This window comes from Eptatretus burgeri, chromosome 18 (assembly GCF_056783735.1).
Source record: "Eptatretus burgeri isolate ZD-2024b chromosome 18, Ebu_testis_v1, whole genome shotgun sequence".
NCBI classification, from domain to species: Eukaryota; Metazoa; Chordata; class Myxini; order Myxiniformes; family Myxinidae; genus Eptatretus; species Eptatretus burgeri.
The window spans coordinates 41,030,303-41,047,630 of NC_140978.1; the positions used below are offsets into that span (position 1 = coordinate 41,030,303).

The 17,328-nt window shown below is 44.3% G+C and overlaps 1 protein-coding gene across 1 annotated transcript in view; it reads left to right on the forward strand.

Moving 5' to 3' along the window:
* The window catches only part of VMA21 (vacuolar ATPase assembly factor VMA21), a 31,857-nt gene extending 15,905 nt beyond the window's left edge, over positions 1-15,952 (forward strand). The window contains exon 3 of the mRNA XM_085863427.1: positions 15,291-15,952. Coding sequence (XP_085719553.1) covers positions 15,291-15,433 — 143 coding nt within the window. The 3' untranslated portion in view covers positions 15,434-15,952. The remainder of the gene's footprint in view (positions 1-15,290) is intronic.
* The last annotated feature ends 1,376 nt before the right edge of the window (positions 15,953-17,328 follow it).

A 17,328-nucleotide genomic window follows, 5' to 3' on the forward strand; every position in this document is an offset into this window, starting at 1 on the left:
GATCGCCAATAGGTCGACTACGTGGGTTAGGGTCAATTGCCAATTTCAATATACCTAAATACCCACGTTGTCCAAACTACCGGGGAAATTCACCCTCGGCAGGATCTGCGAGATCCGCGCCGTTACCAAGCCCGATCCGAGTCGTTACCCGAGCGGAGAGTACCAGAATCCTCCCGGGCTGATTGCACGATTACGGCAGCAATGAGGCTTCCTAATTCCCGTTTGCAGCGTGGCAAACCAATGATAGAAAGGACAAGAATGAGCTGGGACATTCAACAAGAGGGGAATTTATTAACAACAATAATTGGGGAATGAGGGGAGCACATAAGGGCAGAGTTACCCGACTACGCAATGCAAATAATGTACAGCAAAAAGCACTTAACAATTCTACTTATCAAATGGGGCCCACGGACACATACGCACACACAAATACCCAGACAAGCCGGTAGGCGACATGGGTGGTCGCTATATAATTGCATACGAGTCGTACAGTTTTTGACGGATCGGGCTGAAATTTTTTGGCAAAGAGGTTGATTATAGTGCGCATAAAAGCGCGGAAGCCGATTTTTGATTTTAGAAAAAAGATATGTATATATAAAAATATTTTTCGGATTTTTTTCAAAAATTTCAGTCCCATTGCTATGCAACGGTGGCGTCCATAGCAATGGGGGGGGGGGGTCGTGGCGGGTGTCACGGCGGACCGCCCCTCAAACAGGAAGATGAGTAATATTGTCCTGCGTTGGCTCCCATTGGCCGAACGAAGACAAACTTGCTCGCATCTCTCTGATTGATTGGTCGAGAGAGATGCCAAGTCCTTTATTGAACTCCGCCCACCACGAGCGTTGTGGCATCAGGATGGAGCGAGGCGAAGGTGGTGTTGTTGTAGTTGAAAATGTAAAAGAAAACCCTGACTATCAAAATAACTCCGCAGCGCACGAACATTTAATCACCCATTAGACACAGGGGATGGATTCTAACTATACAGTATCCACATATACTTCACACAATAACTGAGCTCCGGGGACCTGTCTGTTGTGTGCTCATGGCTGCCAGATTCGTAACAATATAGCATGGTATTTCAAAACGTTGTGGATAGTTGACAAAATTTGGTGGATTAGTTTGTTCGGTGACAAGAACAAGCCAATTCTATTTTGGTTCAGGTCTGAGTCCAGATCCGGCCTTTCGGTGGGATACAAAACTTAAACTCTTCAGCCTGGTGGAGGTATGCAGTCTACCGAGTGCTGTTCCAGTTTTTTTGTTGTCATACTTCACCATTGAGAGATGGGGCCATTTTTTAAAATGGATTTATTGGCCCCCATCAGATGGGGCCAATAAATACAAGAAGGACACTCGGTAGAGCGCATACCTCCGCCGAGCTGATTAGTTGACGTTTTGCATCCCACTGATGGGCCGGATCTGGATTCGGACATAAACTAAAATTTAATCGGCTTATTCTTGTCACCTAACCAACTCATCCACCAAGTTTCGTCTGAAGCCGTCCATAACTTTTGAAATATTGTGCGATATATATGAGCCAACGGTCATCCATATCTAGTGCCCAACTGTTTCTGTGGACGTCATCCTGCAGTTGGGTTACTTTTTATTCGGAAGTTGGTGGCAGGATTTGCACTCCGGCCACCGCAAAACCCTTCATTCTGCAAAACATACGAAAGCAAAAATAATTCTGAAAACCCACTCCGTGGGAGTACCTCATGTGCAGCTGCCCTCCGCAGAGCAGCTCACCGGATGACGGGATTGGGGCAAAGCCTTCAGGACCCCCACTCTGATGATAAGACGAAAACCACGGGGTAACTCTTCCAGGTCAGATTGCGGTAGTGTGTGTTGGGGTGGTGCTGAGGTATCATCCACCAGACTATGGTCTCCTTGGGTTAACCTGAGGCGGTCCCTTCGGTGGATGCCTGGAATGTCCAGTCCCGAAGAGAGGATGATCACCTGACTCTGTTATCATCTGAGCTCAAGCGTTTGGACATCGGTATTGCAGCACTCTCTGAGGTTCTGAGACTGGATTACGGTGAGAGTATGGCAGGTAGTTACACCTACTATTGGTCTGGTCATTCTGATGGTTACCATGCCCAAGGAGTTGCTGTAGCTGTGTCCAATAAGCTGACTCAATGATATTTGAGGTAACACTGGTCAACGAGCATATTATGAGATGAAGGATTCGTCACTCCTTCGGTGTCATTTCCCTGGTCTCTCCATATGCTCTGACTGAGGTGAGTGATCTCACCGTGAAGGAAGCATTCTATGCTACGCTCGAGTCTGTGGTTGACCAGTGCCCCAGGCAAGATGCTCTTCTCGTACTGCGGGATTTCAATGCATCGACTGGAACTGATAGGGATGGTTATGAGACGTGTTGGTCCCGATGGGTCTGGAACTGTGAACCAGAATAGCTTCAAGTTCCTTGACTTTGCAAGAAGTCATGGACTTAGGGGGCTGGTTCATGGTTTCACCGCCCACAGGCTCATCACTGGACTTGGTATTCCAACGCTGGTGGTGTGGCAAAGGAGATTGACCATGTGCTCGCTGATGGTCGCTGGAGGACGATTCAGAACTACAGGGTCGATGGGAGTGTTCAGTTCCTCAATACCGACCACAGGCTTGTTTTAGCAACTCTGAAGTTGCAGCTTAAATCTGGGAGAATGGTACTATGCCAGCTGAGTCTGGATGTTGGCAAGCTCAAGGATGAGAAGGTAGAGCTGAGGAGTTTGTGACAGGCTGAGTGGGGATTTGGGGGGTCTGGGTTCTTTGGGAAATCTTGAGGAGTTGTGAATAGCCTTCAAGACCGTCGTCCTTGATGTTACCGGCGGATGTCTTGGAACTCACCGAGGGGTGAAGAAGAATTTTTATCTCTCAAGGGACACTGGATACTATTGACCAGAGTTGCAGAGCCAGGCTGAATAGTAGACCTGAGATGTTTACAGAGCTGAGGCGTAAAATTGTACGTGCACTAAGGGTGGACAAGGAAGCCTATGTGCGAGAAATCTGTGAGGGAGTTGAGCATCATCTGCGGTCAAGTGATTCTCATCCTGCTCACAGAACAATTCATGCATTGCGTTCCTCCAAACCCGTCCCTCAGTGCACTGCAGTTAGAGTGGAGGGTGGTGGGCTCTTGACAGAGGAGTCCGAAGTAAAGTCCCACTCTGTGCTGGTTACTTTGAGCGGCTGTACCAGGCTGATCCACCAGCTGTTCATTTGGATGTCAGGGGTGTTACTATCCCTATTGCTGACCCTCCAATCAACTGTGATACACCTTTGTTTGTGGAAATACTGGCTGTGGTGAACCGGTTGAAATGGGGTAAAGCTCCTGGGATCTGTGGCATCCATTCTGAACTTCTCAAGGCTGGTGGAAATGCTGTACTCATGTCGATGCAAACAGTTCTGTGCTCTGCCTGGAACACAGGCATCATCCCAATTGACTGGAAGAGGGGCCTTGTTTGTCACTCTCTGGAAAGGGAAGGGTAATCGCCATGACTCCAACAACAACCGAGGGGTGACGCTGCTCTCAGTGCCAGGCAAGGTCTTTGCTCGGATAATTCTTGATAGGGTTCGCCAACATCTGCTTGAGCACCAGTGCCCAAAGCAGTCAGGCTTTACACCAAAGAGGTCAACGATTGACCATATCCTTGCTCTTCGGGTCCTCACCGAAAGCAGATGAGTTCTGGCAGGGGCTGCTTGCAGCCTATGTTGATCTGTTTAAAGCGTTCCATTCAGTGAACCAGAATGCCCTCTGGAGGATTCTTGGTCTTCGTGGGGTGCCACCAAAAGTGATCAATCTGATGTCTGAACTCTACTCTGGTACTGATAGTGCTGTGAGATGTGGTGGTACCATCTCTGACTTATTTCCAGTTGTTATTGGAGTCTGTCAGGGGTGTGTACTGGCCTGCCACACTTTTCAGCGCTTGTCTGGACTGGATTTTGAGGACGATTTTGGAGAGGTCAAGCTGCGTTACATCGTTTTGGTATGTCAAGATCTCTGACCATGATTTCGCAGATGATGCAGTCATGTTTGTGGAGAGTCTGGATATCCTTTTGGGGGCCCTCAATATGCTGAATGAGGAGTGGGAGCCACAGGGATTATGGATTTCCGAGGTCAAAACTGATATCCAGGCTTTTAATGACATCTTAGATGCTGCTGTCTTGTCTGTACCTGTTTGTGGCAAGGATGTTGAGATCATGGAGAGATTCACTTACCTTGGTGGTAGTATTCATGTCTCTGATGGCTGTGAGCCAGAGGTCAATGGACATCTGGGTCGGGCCTGGGGAGTGATGGATTCACTGGATCATGGGGTGTGGCGCTGCCATTTCCTCTGCGGGAGGGCGAAAGTCCAAGTCTTCCGGTCCTTGGTGCTTGCAGTCTTGCTCTACGGATGTGAGGCTTGGACTCTGACCAGGGATCTGAGATGGCGACTTAATTCCTTTGGTACCAGGTTTCTTTGGAGAATCATTGGCTATTGATGGGTGACTGTGTCCAACGAGGGGTTGCTGAGAGAGACTCAAATGAGATTTGTTGTCTGCATAGTCCGTGAGCATCAGCTGCGGCTGTATGGACATGTGGCTCGTTCTCCTGACGCTGATCCTGCTCAATAGATTATTTTAGTGAGGAAGCCTCGTGGGTGGAGGAGGCCAATAGGCCGACCACGTGCTTTGTGGTTGCAGCAGGTTGATCAGCATCTCATGGAGATGGGGATGGGCCAGGCATCTTCCTGGGGGATGGCCAGATGGAGGCCCCTGGAGTACCGGCGAAAAGTGGATGCAGTGACTCGTTGCTCCAGCGCATGCTCCCATACCTGACCTGATTTGACCTGTGCTATATATCATTTTAGCCCTATCTCTCAATGGTGAAAAATCGCTTTAAAAATTCTTGGATCCAGATCCGGATTTGGATCCTCACCAAAATCTAATCATTTTGTCCTTGTCCTGGTCCTGCAGCGTAGTCTGATATTTCAGATCAATTGTTCAAATTTGCATAAAAGCACCAAAATTGGTACACATGTAGAATAATGTATTCCGAACAATTGTAGATATGGAGCCACCCGAGATTGTGCCTTGGTCAGCTTCGGCGACCATTTTCCAAAATGGCCACCATTCTACTTTAGTGAAATTCGCTATATGCTCTTATTTTCTTATTGTATTGGTGGTAGATATAAGGAAAGTGTAAAATTCAGTAAATTGACCATGAAAAGGCGTATTCAAATATTATGAGCCAGAATTTTCGGTAAAAAAGCCATTACCTGAAAAAAAAAAAGGCCTGAAACTTTTCGCTATTATTGCGAAACCTATTATTGCCTGGAGAACAAGTCAAATGATATTCATCACATTTAATGGGTTTGGAATCAACAAAAATTGCATTATAGATTACACACTTTACTCTATTTTGAAAAGGGAACTGATAATCGTGATAATGACAAACTCAGAAAATGTAGTCAAATTATTGCACACTTCACTTTGAAGCGGCTATGGTTTATTGTCTACTACTATTCTACCAGACCACATGGTACACACATACATCGGTCTAGTACAATGAGTTTCTGAGCTCAAGTGTACTGGCTTTGGATCAAGAAGTCAACACTTTTACAAGCAATACGACTTTGCATTTGCACATTCTAAGCTAGGCCGATATCTCAGTCTGTGTCTACTGCATCTGTCTACTGGCATTCTCCTTCACAAGCACACAGTCCAGTGCATTGCAGATTCGCCTTCTTGCATTTGCAGCGGTTTCTACAGCCTTTTTTGCAGCCGCACGACACCAGCTCGAAGCAGCTTTTTGAAGCCTCTGAGTGTGGTCCAGAGCGGTTCGTAGGACCCATCCTCTGTTTGCCGCCAGCCCCAGCTTGTTGGTGATGGAAGCACAGGTTGAGGGACCAAGACCTGCCCCCAGACATAGCCACCCTGGAAGACTGATCTCTTCACATGCTGTTCCAAAGTATCGTAGGTAGGTGGGATGCACTGGACGGAGTTCCTCTTGGCGAAGAGTTTCTTTCTGGCCTCGTTGACGTCTGTATATGGACTGGTGCGGTCATAGAGGAGCACCACAAACCTTTCAATGCAGTGCATTGTGTCATCCTGGATGTTGACGGGTGTGGTGGTCAGGGTCACAAGATAATCTGTTAGTTCTGGAAACGAGTTCCATGTGGCCCAGGCAGATTTCTTCCCATGCCCCACGAATGCTGATACCGTGTCACATCTGGTCATGCCGTGGAAGACAGGGAGGGCACGTGTCTTCTGTGGACTGAGGGAGGCAGCTATTTCATGGGCAGGGATGTCGCGGTAGTTCTTGCCCGTCCCAAAGGCAATCCAGAGTTCATCCACGCATGGTAGTACCTGGGCTACCATCACCGCCAAGACGACGACGACGACGTCGGTGTCTACGGTTCGAACTTGAATCTGACGGTGGTCATGTTCTGCAGCATGGGCCACATGTAGCATGATGCGAGTGTCCGCCTCTTCTTGACCACATGGAGCCAGAGAGCTTTCATCTTCCTGCTTTGGAAGGCAGATGACTGCTTCATCATCAGTGACTACCAATTCCTTTCCCTCGTCATTGAAGGACTGCACCAGCACATCGGACAGGAAGGTGAAGAGCTCCACCTTGTTTGCGTCAACACGTAGGAAACTGTGCCAGTTTCCTGGTATGGCTGCAGTGCTCACCACGCGCCGTCGCACCCCTTTTCCTCGTTTCTCCCTTGTCGCCGTCTTCAAGGAGCCATCTTTGTAGCTATCCCAAACAAGGACGAGACGTGAAGCACGACGCAGCTGCCCCTCGACGTATGGGATGAAGACTTGGTGGGTATATTCTTCAAATGTCTTGGCAGTGCCAGGCTTCAACATCTGCACGATGACGGCGCTGTCAAGGACAACAGAAGTGACAGCAGGTGCATCAGACTGAGCTTCAGCAACGCCTTCAAGGCACACCAGCAAGTCGCTTTTGCTACCCAGGTGTAGCTTACCTGCATTAGATAACGCGGGAGGGCATGCTTGATTTTCATGACGGAAGAACTCGTCCAGGTTCCCATCGCGGTTCTGGCAGCCAATGTAGAGCCTTGCAAATAAGGCCATATCATTCTTGACAGATGCTTCGTTTCCTTTGGGTGCTTTTGGTCTTCTGTCTGTTCTGAAGAGGGGGAGTTTATTCCTCTTTATAGGTTCGTCAATAGTCTTGGTTCTGTCGATGAGGCAATCCTTTGAGTATGCCTGAAACTGTTCTTGTCCAATCTGCTTGGCAGTGCGAACTGTTTCAATCACTGCAGGATCGGCAATCTCCTTGGTGTCTAGGACCAGCAAATCTGGACTATCCTCCTCGAAGGGATTCCCTAGCTCTTCAATGACAGCCACAAGTGATTGTACATCTTTGGGGAATGCTTTCTGTGCACACGGTGTTTCTTCATGGTGACGTGTCTCCTCATTGGCATTTGGATGCATGTTCGCCTCCTCAAACTCCATGATCACTCTGGCCACCTTGGGTCCGGCGACCATCCAGCGCCTCAGAGCACTGGGATTGTCCGTCAGGCCAACGGCACCTCCGTCACCCTTGACACGGGCATTGTTTTGTTCATGCGCTTGGTCAAGAGGAATTGCTGAGACTGCCCTCTTGGTCTTTTGCACTGTGAAGTGGCCTGCCTTGAACTCATTGTAGATCTCTGGGTACTCATTGTAGATCGTTTCCAGAACTGTTGTGGAAGTTCTGCCATGTCACGCAGATGGACCGGTATCTACCGGGCATAGTTTATATGGTCCAGCGCGAAGAACCATGGGACTATCTCAGTGAGAGCATCCAGGTACATGATGAAATCTTCCCCTCTCAGAGATCGCACGTAGATTAGGATGGAGAGCTCCAGATCCAAGACTCTAGCCCAGTACAAAAACTGGGGAGAGCTGTTCTCTTTCTCATGGCACCAGTCTTCGAAGTCCACCACTACCACTACCACAACAAAATACTTCTGAACCTGTCACTGATGCTGTGTGCGAAAATGGATTTTCCCATAAAAATGACCATTTTTCCCCAATACAATGGTTGGAAATATAAAAAAATCAACGCAAATGACATTTGTATTGTTTTCCTTTGTAAATGCACATCACATGGAGTATTTATCACCTCTGAGAAACCTACAAAGAGAATAACAATGACAGATATCCCATGTTGTTAAAGTAGAATGGCAAAATGGCCGCCAAAGCTGACCAAGGCAAAATCTCGAGTGGCTCCATATCCAGAATTGTTCAGAATACATTAGTCAACATATGTACCAATTTTGGTGCTTTTATGAAAAGTCGAACAATTGGTTTGCTATGCTGCAGTACTATCAAATATGCAAGCTCTCCACCATATTCCGTCCAAATGTGTCCACAACTTTTTGAGATATTTTGTTGACAAACAAACAAACATACAGACAGGGAGGGTTGAAAACATAACCTCCATCTGCCTTCGGTCACGGAGGTAATTAGGTACTCTATAGCATGATATTTCAAAATGTGGATGGATTATTAGAAAACTTGGTGGATGAGTTGTGTAGGTGACAAGAACAAGCCAATTAGAATTTGCTTGGGGTCCAGATGCAGATCCGGCCACTCAGTAGGATACAAAAGGTATAACTGTTCAGCCTGGCATAGATATGCACTCTACCAAGTGCCATTCTAGTTTAAATTTATCATAATTCTTTAAAATCTACAAACGTGCAAAAACACTCCACCACCCTCTCGAAAATGCACAGTGGCAGGTTCAAAAGTAAGTTTTGTTGGGGGGGGGCTCTTCCTTCTGGCTCTTCCTTCTGACTTTCTTTCTTTCTTTCTTTCTTTCTTCTTCATTCTCCTCTTCCTACTCTCTGTAACAGCTCCAAACACAAGAAATTATTTTGGGGAACTTATTTTCATAAGAAATCGAGAATAAATGGAAACTCTGTCCTGCACAGCTTTTGCTAAGGTACCACGAAGGGGTTGTTTACATTGGATACCACCACCTTGTGAAGTGGTGCCGAGCACTCCATTCCTTTGCATTGATAGTTTGAGTACTTTGAATCAGACAAGCAGTAAGGCCTAAGTCACATTTGCTCTACGGCTGCTGTATGCCCTCTGAATTGACAGAAACTTGCGGCGGCCGCAGAGTTTCTGTGGTGGCCTCAGGGTGGCCCTACGCCGTTTGGCTATATTTTACAGGTCGTAAGGTCGCCGTGGAATTATAACGCAGAGTTATAACTTTTTTTCATTTCTACGTTCGCCGTAGCAATTCGACAAGCCGAAAAAAAAAAATAAAACTGGTAAAATAAAAAGATTAACCCATTCGTTACTGTCCGTCTGGCCGCACGTTCGCCTTAGGGCCCCTGCGGTCGCCTTGAGGCTACCTTGCGTCTGCCTTGAAAATTCTATGGCCGCCGCAGGGCCCCCTTAAGGTCACCGTGCGACATCAAATCAAAGACCGTATGGAAACCCCACGTTTTCAGTCTCCAAAATTTCTAAGACCTAAGGCCTAAGTCACATTTGCTATACGGCGGCCGTACGCCCTCTGAAGTGACAGAAACGTGCGGCGGCCGCAGAGTTTCTGCGGTGACCTCAGGGTGGCCCTACGCCGTTTGCCTATATTTTACAGGTCGTAAGGTCGCCGTGGAATTATAACGTGGAGTTATAACTTTTTTCATTTTTACATTCGCTGTAGAAATTCGACAAGCTGAAAAAAAAAAAACTGGTAAAAAAAAAATAAATTAACCCATTCCTTACCGTCCGTCTGGCCGCACGTTCGCCTTAAGGTCCCCCTGCGGTCGCCTTGCGGGCACCTTGCGTCTGCCTTGAAAATTCTATGGCTGCCGCAGGAACACCCTAAGGTCACCGTGCGACATCAAATAAAAGACCGTACGGCACCCCCATGTTTTCGGTCTCCACAATTTATAAATACCCCGTGCGGCTCCCCGAAAAATAAAAACATATGTGACTGCAACATTGTGTGACCGTGGAAATACTGCGGCCGCCGTATAATTGCTCGTGGCCGTAGATTTTGGAGACCCCACGGCCGCCGTGGCAAATGTGACTTAGGCCTAAATACGCCGTGCAGCTCCCCGAAAAATAAAAACATATGTGACTGCAACATTGTGTGACCGTGGAAATACTGCGGCCGCCGTATAATTGCTCGTGGCCGTAGATTTTGGAGACCCCATGGCCGCCGTGGCAAATGTGACTTAGGCCTAAATATGCCGTGCAGCAACCCGAAAAATAAAAACATATGTGACTGCAACATTGTGTGACCGTGGAAATACTGCGGCCGCCGTATAATTGCTCGTGGCCATAGATTTTGGAGACCCCACGGCCGCCGTGGCAAATGTGACTTAGGCCTAAATACGCCGTGCAGCTCCCCGAAAAATAAAAACATATGTGACTGCAACATTGTGTGACCGTGGAAATACTGCGGCCGCCGTATAATTGCTCGTGGCCGTAGATTTTGGAGACCCCACCGCCGCCGTGGCAAATGTGACTTAGGCCTAAATACGCCGTGCAGCTCCCCGAAAAATAAAAACATATGTGACTGCAACATTGTGTGACCGTGGAAATACTGCGGCTGCCGTATAATTGCTCGTGGCCGTAGATTTTGGAGACCCCACGGCCGCCGTGGCAAATGTGACTTAGGCCTAAATACGCCGTGCAGCTCTCCGAAAAATAAAAACATATGTGACTGCAACATTGTGTGACCGTGGAAATACTGCGGCCGCCGTATAATTGCTCGTGGCCGTAGATTTTGGAGACCCCATGGCCGCCGTGGCAAATGTGACTTAGGCCTAAATATGCCGTGCAGCAACCCGAAAAATAAAAACATATGTGACTGCAACATTGTGTGACCGTGGAAATACTGCGGCCGCCGTATAATTGCTCGTGGCCGTAGATTTTGGAGACCCCACGGCCGCCGTGGCAAATGTGACTTAGGCCTAAATACGCCGTGCGGCTCCCCGAAAAATAAAAACATACGTGACTGCTACATTGTGTGACCGTGGAAATATTGCGGCCGCCGTATAATTGCTAGTGGCCATAGATTTTGGAGACCCCACGGCCGCCGTGGCAAATGTCACTTAGGCCTAAGCGAGTTGCTTGATAATGGAACACATCCTCTGCTCACGGTTAACGGAGCTAGACAGGTAAAGCTACAGACTTGCGGTGCCAGATTATGGTAACATTTTGCTTTGAAACTCACAAGGATAAAAAACATGACCATTCGATGCACATTTGATTCATATACTCGCGCACATTTCTACCACACACACTAAATTACTTCATTTCATGTGGCAGGAAAATATCCGAGCTCTTTTCCGAGTTTACAACCAAGCTCGGCTTGACTCTGACTCAGATCGGAAGCGCAATTCTTCAAGCTCGGGAACTGGGTTTGGGTACAGCACTGAGCCAAACACAGGCAAGACTGCTCAGAGGTGAGTGTGCATCTCTCCAACCTGTCCTACCAACCCCTTCAGATATGTTTTTTAAATAGTACCATCAAAAATGATGAATACCCAACTGTCCAGAATGCTTTTCAGGCATGAGAGTAAAATAGCACAATAATTTTAAATACAAGTATCCTACTATATAAATAAGGCAATTCTTTCTCCAATATATATATATATATATATATATATATATATATATATATATATATATATATATATATATATATATATATATATATATATTGTGTGTGAGTGTATTTTAAAGAAGCTGGATTTCTCCATCCATCTGTCTGTCATGCTCTTTTCTCTGGGATGGCATTACATCTCGTGCTCTGCTCTGCCTCTGTGGACATGCACGTCATCCCAGCGTCCAGCACCCCAACCCATCCCGTCGCTTCGCTGATGGCAATTCAACACCATAATCCATATATCTACCTCTATCTGATGTCTGTTGGCAATGAGCCAGACCCGAGGTGTTGGGATGGCAGATTTAACAAGATGGCGGTTTAGAAAGATGGCATTATGTCTGGAACGTCATTATGGCGTTACGTATAGTGCTTGGCTTGGCCTTTAAGGTGATGTATTATTCACAACTCGATGAGAATTGCAACTGGAGTGGGGGGGGGGGGGGAGTCTGATCCCTGGGAACATAAAATAAATTAATAATACAATTTTGTTTTTTGGTGAATAAGAATGTGTACTGTACAATATTACTCAAATTAATGCTGAATTGATAATAAATAATATGTTTCTGTAATAATTTCATATATATATATATATATATATATATATATATATATATATATATATATATATATATATATATATATATATATATATATATATATATATATATATATATATATATATATATACATGGTGGCCTGAAAGTCACTTTACCCCTTCCCAGTGAAGCATTGTTATTGAACTCTTTTCATATACAGGTTTTATTTTACATTACTTACAATAATTAATTTGTCATTGTATCTGTATTTGCTCCTTCATTCTTCTGAGTCGGTGTTTCCGCATACCATAGCGGGCGAGGACAGAGGTGAAGGGACGGAGGGAAGTGCAAGAAATTTATTAGGGGTAAAGTAACTTTCGGACTCCCATGTATATATGTATATATATATATATATATATATATATATATATATATATATGTATATATATATATATATATATATATATATATATATATATATATATATATATTGCAAATATTGACTCGCTGAACTGTATTACTGTGCTGTAACATTTGCAAGTTGTGTTGTTCAACTACAGTCAGCAAAGCGATGGGTTCAATGCTTGTGTATTGAAAATGATTGGGCCAATCTCCACCAAAGTTTACGCGTGATCGGGGTCCCCAGGGTCAGGTCGTGGCACAAACTACCAACCCCCCCCTCCCAATACCCCCCCCCCCCCATGAGGGTGGAGAGACTACTTGCAATTTTTTCCTGGACATGTGGAATCATGCAAGTGGTTTTACTACTTATCCCGATCTTGATATTAACACCATATTTCACTCCCAGAGGGAGTGGGTATTACTAGTATTTTAAAACCATTGAATTTATATCACCTCGTTACAAAGTCTAAATGTTTAACTTTCATTTTAAAATGTGTAGAGTGCACATGAAAATCCGTAATATATTGATTGAGGCAGCGTTCGGAGCTTGCCAAGGAACGGCCTCGTGTGGACTCGATCCATGACAGGGTCTGATTTAACGAAAGACTACCATTTTTGTATAGTACACGCCATCTTTCTGATGGAGGCAAAGCTGGCTCTCCCCCCACCCCATTCATCTTGTGGATGTAAGTTATCACAGTATATCAACAATTAATAGGGAAATCCAGTACTCTTACCAAGTTCCTTGCTTGTTGCTGTTGTCGGAATCAATTAATGGTAAGGATGTGGATAAAATAAGGCCAATTTTAACATATCTCAGAATACTGGGCATTGATTGATAAGACTAAATGCAACAAAGATGACAATGCCAAGATAGCAAAATGTCTGGATAAATTATGAGGGCACTGTTCTGTGGCGACCAGTCAACATTGGACCGCTGTTACGGTTCAGTGAAGGACACTTGCATACGAATCATTTAAGACCAGGTATTGGTCGTTCCGACCATAACATTGTTCAACTTCTGCCTAAGTCTATAAAATGAAAGGAGCTCGGTCTCGGCATACCTGGATCCATCCGTCCCTGCTTGCCTTCATCCAGGTGGCAACAATTGTCCTATCGGGGATACCATTAATCAAGCCCAATCTGCAAACGGAATGACATGGTTGATTGAGGTTTCAAACAGTATGATATAGTTGAGTAAGGTGAGAATAGATGGGCCGGTTTCAATTTACATTAAAACAAAATTCCTCCTCTTCCTCCATATTCTTCTTCACTTGTAATAATGATGAGTCCCATTCAATCCCGTTTCTCATTTCGATTACATTCAGAAAATGCTTGCTATATTCAGTAATTTATTTTCCAACATTTGCATTTTATTCTTATAACAGTGATATATCGCCCTATCAAACAATATGTCTGATTACACACCACCATTCTCTATCCTTGCAACACAGGTGAAAAAGGACACAAAAAAGCAGCGAATATTTCAATAATCTATTCGCACAATTTTTAAAGGGTGAAAGTTATTTTTTTGCCGGGTACCCCTTCCAGTATAAACAATAATGGCAAAAGGGCATCACGCGATGCAACGAGACTTCAATTGAAAATTTGCAAACATGTTTTGAAAGGTGAGAATGCTGAGATATCAAAATGGCTGGGCAAATTATGAGGGCACTGTTCTGTGGCAGTGACCACTCCATTTTTATAAATGCCAAGGTGAGCCAATGAAAAAAGCCAAGAATTCACAAGGTTTCAGAAAAGCGATGATAATAGAAAACCTATACGCCAAGAAAACCTCTAGAGAACAACGAATAGCCAAGATCTTGTGAAAAAAGCCAAGGAGTGGTCACACTGTTCTGCAGTGATAAGTCAACATTGGACTGCTGTTGCAGTTCAGTGAAGCACACTTACAAATCAATCATAAGACCAGGTAGTGGTCATTCTGACCATAACTTTGTTCACCTTCTGCCTTAATATAAACAAAAACTCAAAACAGAAAAAGGACATAACGCAATGGAACAAGACCTCAATTGAAAACTTGCAAACATGTTTTTAAATCACTGATTAGGGAGCACTTTTTGATGAAGCAAAATATCGACAGAGACCAAAATAATCAACGAATATGTGAATCTTTGTCTCGATCTTCACATCCTGGAAAAGACAGTAAAAATATATCTCGATGATAAACCACGGATTTTGAATGACCTAAAAGGAAACGGGTTTCTCAAATGAAGGACCAAAATGTACTTAAAACGCTTCAAAATTGTTGTCAACAGTCAAAGCCAAAAAAAAAACACTACAAAAAGAATAGAAAACTGCTTCAGGACAACCAACACAAGGTATCATTCCATGGTCCCTGGTTATTTATCATCCTGTTGACAGCTTTCAGTAAAACATTTGGTACGTTACTATGAAAGCATTTGTGGAGTGACCTCTTGGAGACGTTATGATGGTCCTTCCTCGTTACATAACCTCTGGTGAGAGGAATGTACCGATTTCCCTGTTCCTTCCTTCTGCGATGATATTCGTCCATCTTTAGCATTTGAGTACACCTTCGCGTGAGCACCTGTTGAATCTTTTCTCCCTCCTTTGTTACAACACATCGTGATCCCATTGCTGTGACCAATCTTTTTTTTTTTTTTCGGGGACTAGTAGAGTACATTGATGCATAAGCGAAAATATTTTTTTCTTGATGAACTGCCTTTTTTGTTTTTGTTTTTCTTTGTTCACAGGAACCTTTGGAATGTCCAACCGCGACAGTTATTTCTATGCTGCCATCGTGGCTGTTGTGGCGGTTCACGTAGTTCTTGCTATGTTTGTGTACGTCGCGTGGAACGATGGAGCCCGGCAATGGCGTGAAGGGAAGCAGGACTGAATGATGATGTAGGAAACCACTGTAGGGTAATCAAAACGATGCTTTCCCAGAGAATTATAACATTATTTCCTCTTCCCCCCCCCCCCCATCTTCTATGGGTCTTCCCTTCCATTCCAAATGATTCATTGCTTTTCCCTTTAAATTCTCCTTTGATTTCAGTGGACGTTTATTTTGTTTTGGTTTTTCATTTAGACCAGTGTTTATAAAATACGATCTTGTATTGCTCCTAGAATGCAATGCTTCTCCTTTTTGAATGCCCAGTATACATAAGGATAGAGACTGGCTATATGGTCATGCAATTTGATCATTCATTGACTTTTGATGGGATAGTTTATATAACTTTAGGGGCGTTTTTGGTGTTTGTGTAAAGTGCCCCTCCTATCCGCCACCCCCTCCCCACCCTCAACATATCCACCTTTTGACCTCGCATCGATATCAGCCATCACTGTACATCATCATTGTTGAAACTCGTTTTGCACTTTGGAAGTGTCTGTCTGGAATAAAATATTAACTACCTAACTTGCTGCGTTATATTTTCTTTTTTTATAATATTGTATCAAAATAAAGATTTATTATATTTCTTGTAAGCTAAAATCTGTAAACCTTAAAATAAATTGTCAACAATGTTGTGCTTACAAGGCTGTTTTGGACTGCAATCCTCATTTGCTCCTTCACCTTCTGAAGGATCAGGTTGCAATGTACACTGCTTGTGCTTCGCCGAATTAACTTTGCAGAAAAGACAAACGTCCTACATCCCTCTTCCTGTACTCTACTCTCCTGCACTGACAATATTCTCCAGTGTGTGAATTTGCCTCCAACTTAAGTGGAGAAATTCCATGCCATTCTTGGCTCATTCATTTCTACAGGGCAGACATCATCAGTACATTAACACTCAAATTGTCCATTTCCTCTGTCTCCCTCTTTCTCTGCTCTCTGTCTTTCTCTATCCGGATGATTCTCTCAAGGCTTCTCCTTTTTATTGGTTCGATTCTCCAACCTCTTTGCATCTTGGAAAAATCGGCATTTCGTAAGAATCTTGCCAAATCCACCCCATTAACTTATTTTGGCTTCCTCGGTTGTCGCACCTTTGACATACTGCTGCCTTCATATGAACAATTTATTGAAGCATTCTCAAATGAGAGGTCATGGCCATCTCTGGGCATTTGGTCTGGCACTTTTTTCTCATTAATGAACTCCGTTATTCAACTTTCCCTCTTGAGTCTGCCTTTTGGATTTATCTGTTCTTACAAGCAGAAGCTTTGAATGGGGGTTTCTCCCATGCTTTACCTACTGAAGGTAGTTTTCTGGGACCAATCCTGTTTTTATTTTATTTTATTATCCATCATTGATCCTTTTGTTTCTGGAAAATCCAATGTTGCACTTTGCAGAAGAATCTACTCTGTATAAGATAGTTCCTCACTCCTCCCCCAGATCGGTTGTGGTGCATATCCCTGATGATTTCATGGAAATTAGCAACACGTCATCTACCTCAAACATTTCTTGATGCAAGAAGGACCCATGGTCTCCCTTTGGCCTTCCAAAAGGATTCAAATTAATTTCTCTCATAATTGAAACGGTTGTCAACTTTGTACATGTGTTGTGTTTTTGTTTTTTATCACTCCATGCAATGGTCACCATCATCGTAATATTGCTGATGAATACTGTTATCTCTGAATAAACGCTCGTCGATTATTTGCTGAATTGTCTCGATTGTGTTTTTAAAATGGCCTGCAGTGTTTTCTCCAAAATATTTTCAAAATGAAGATAAACATGTTTATCTTTTTATTACTCTCTGGATCTGTTGTAGTTTTAGGTGAGGATAAGAGCTTTGACTGTGACGTCTTTCTTTCTTTTTGGTTGTTTTTGGGAAAATTACGATTAATAACACCAAATAA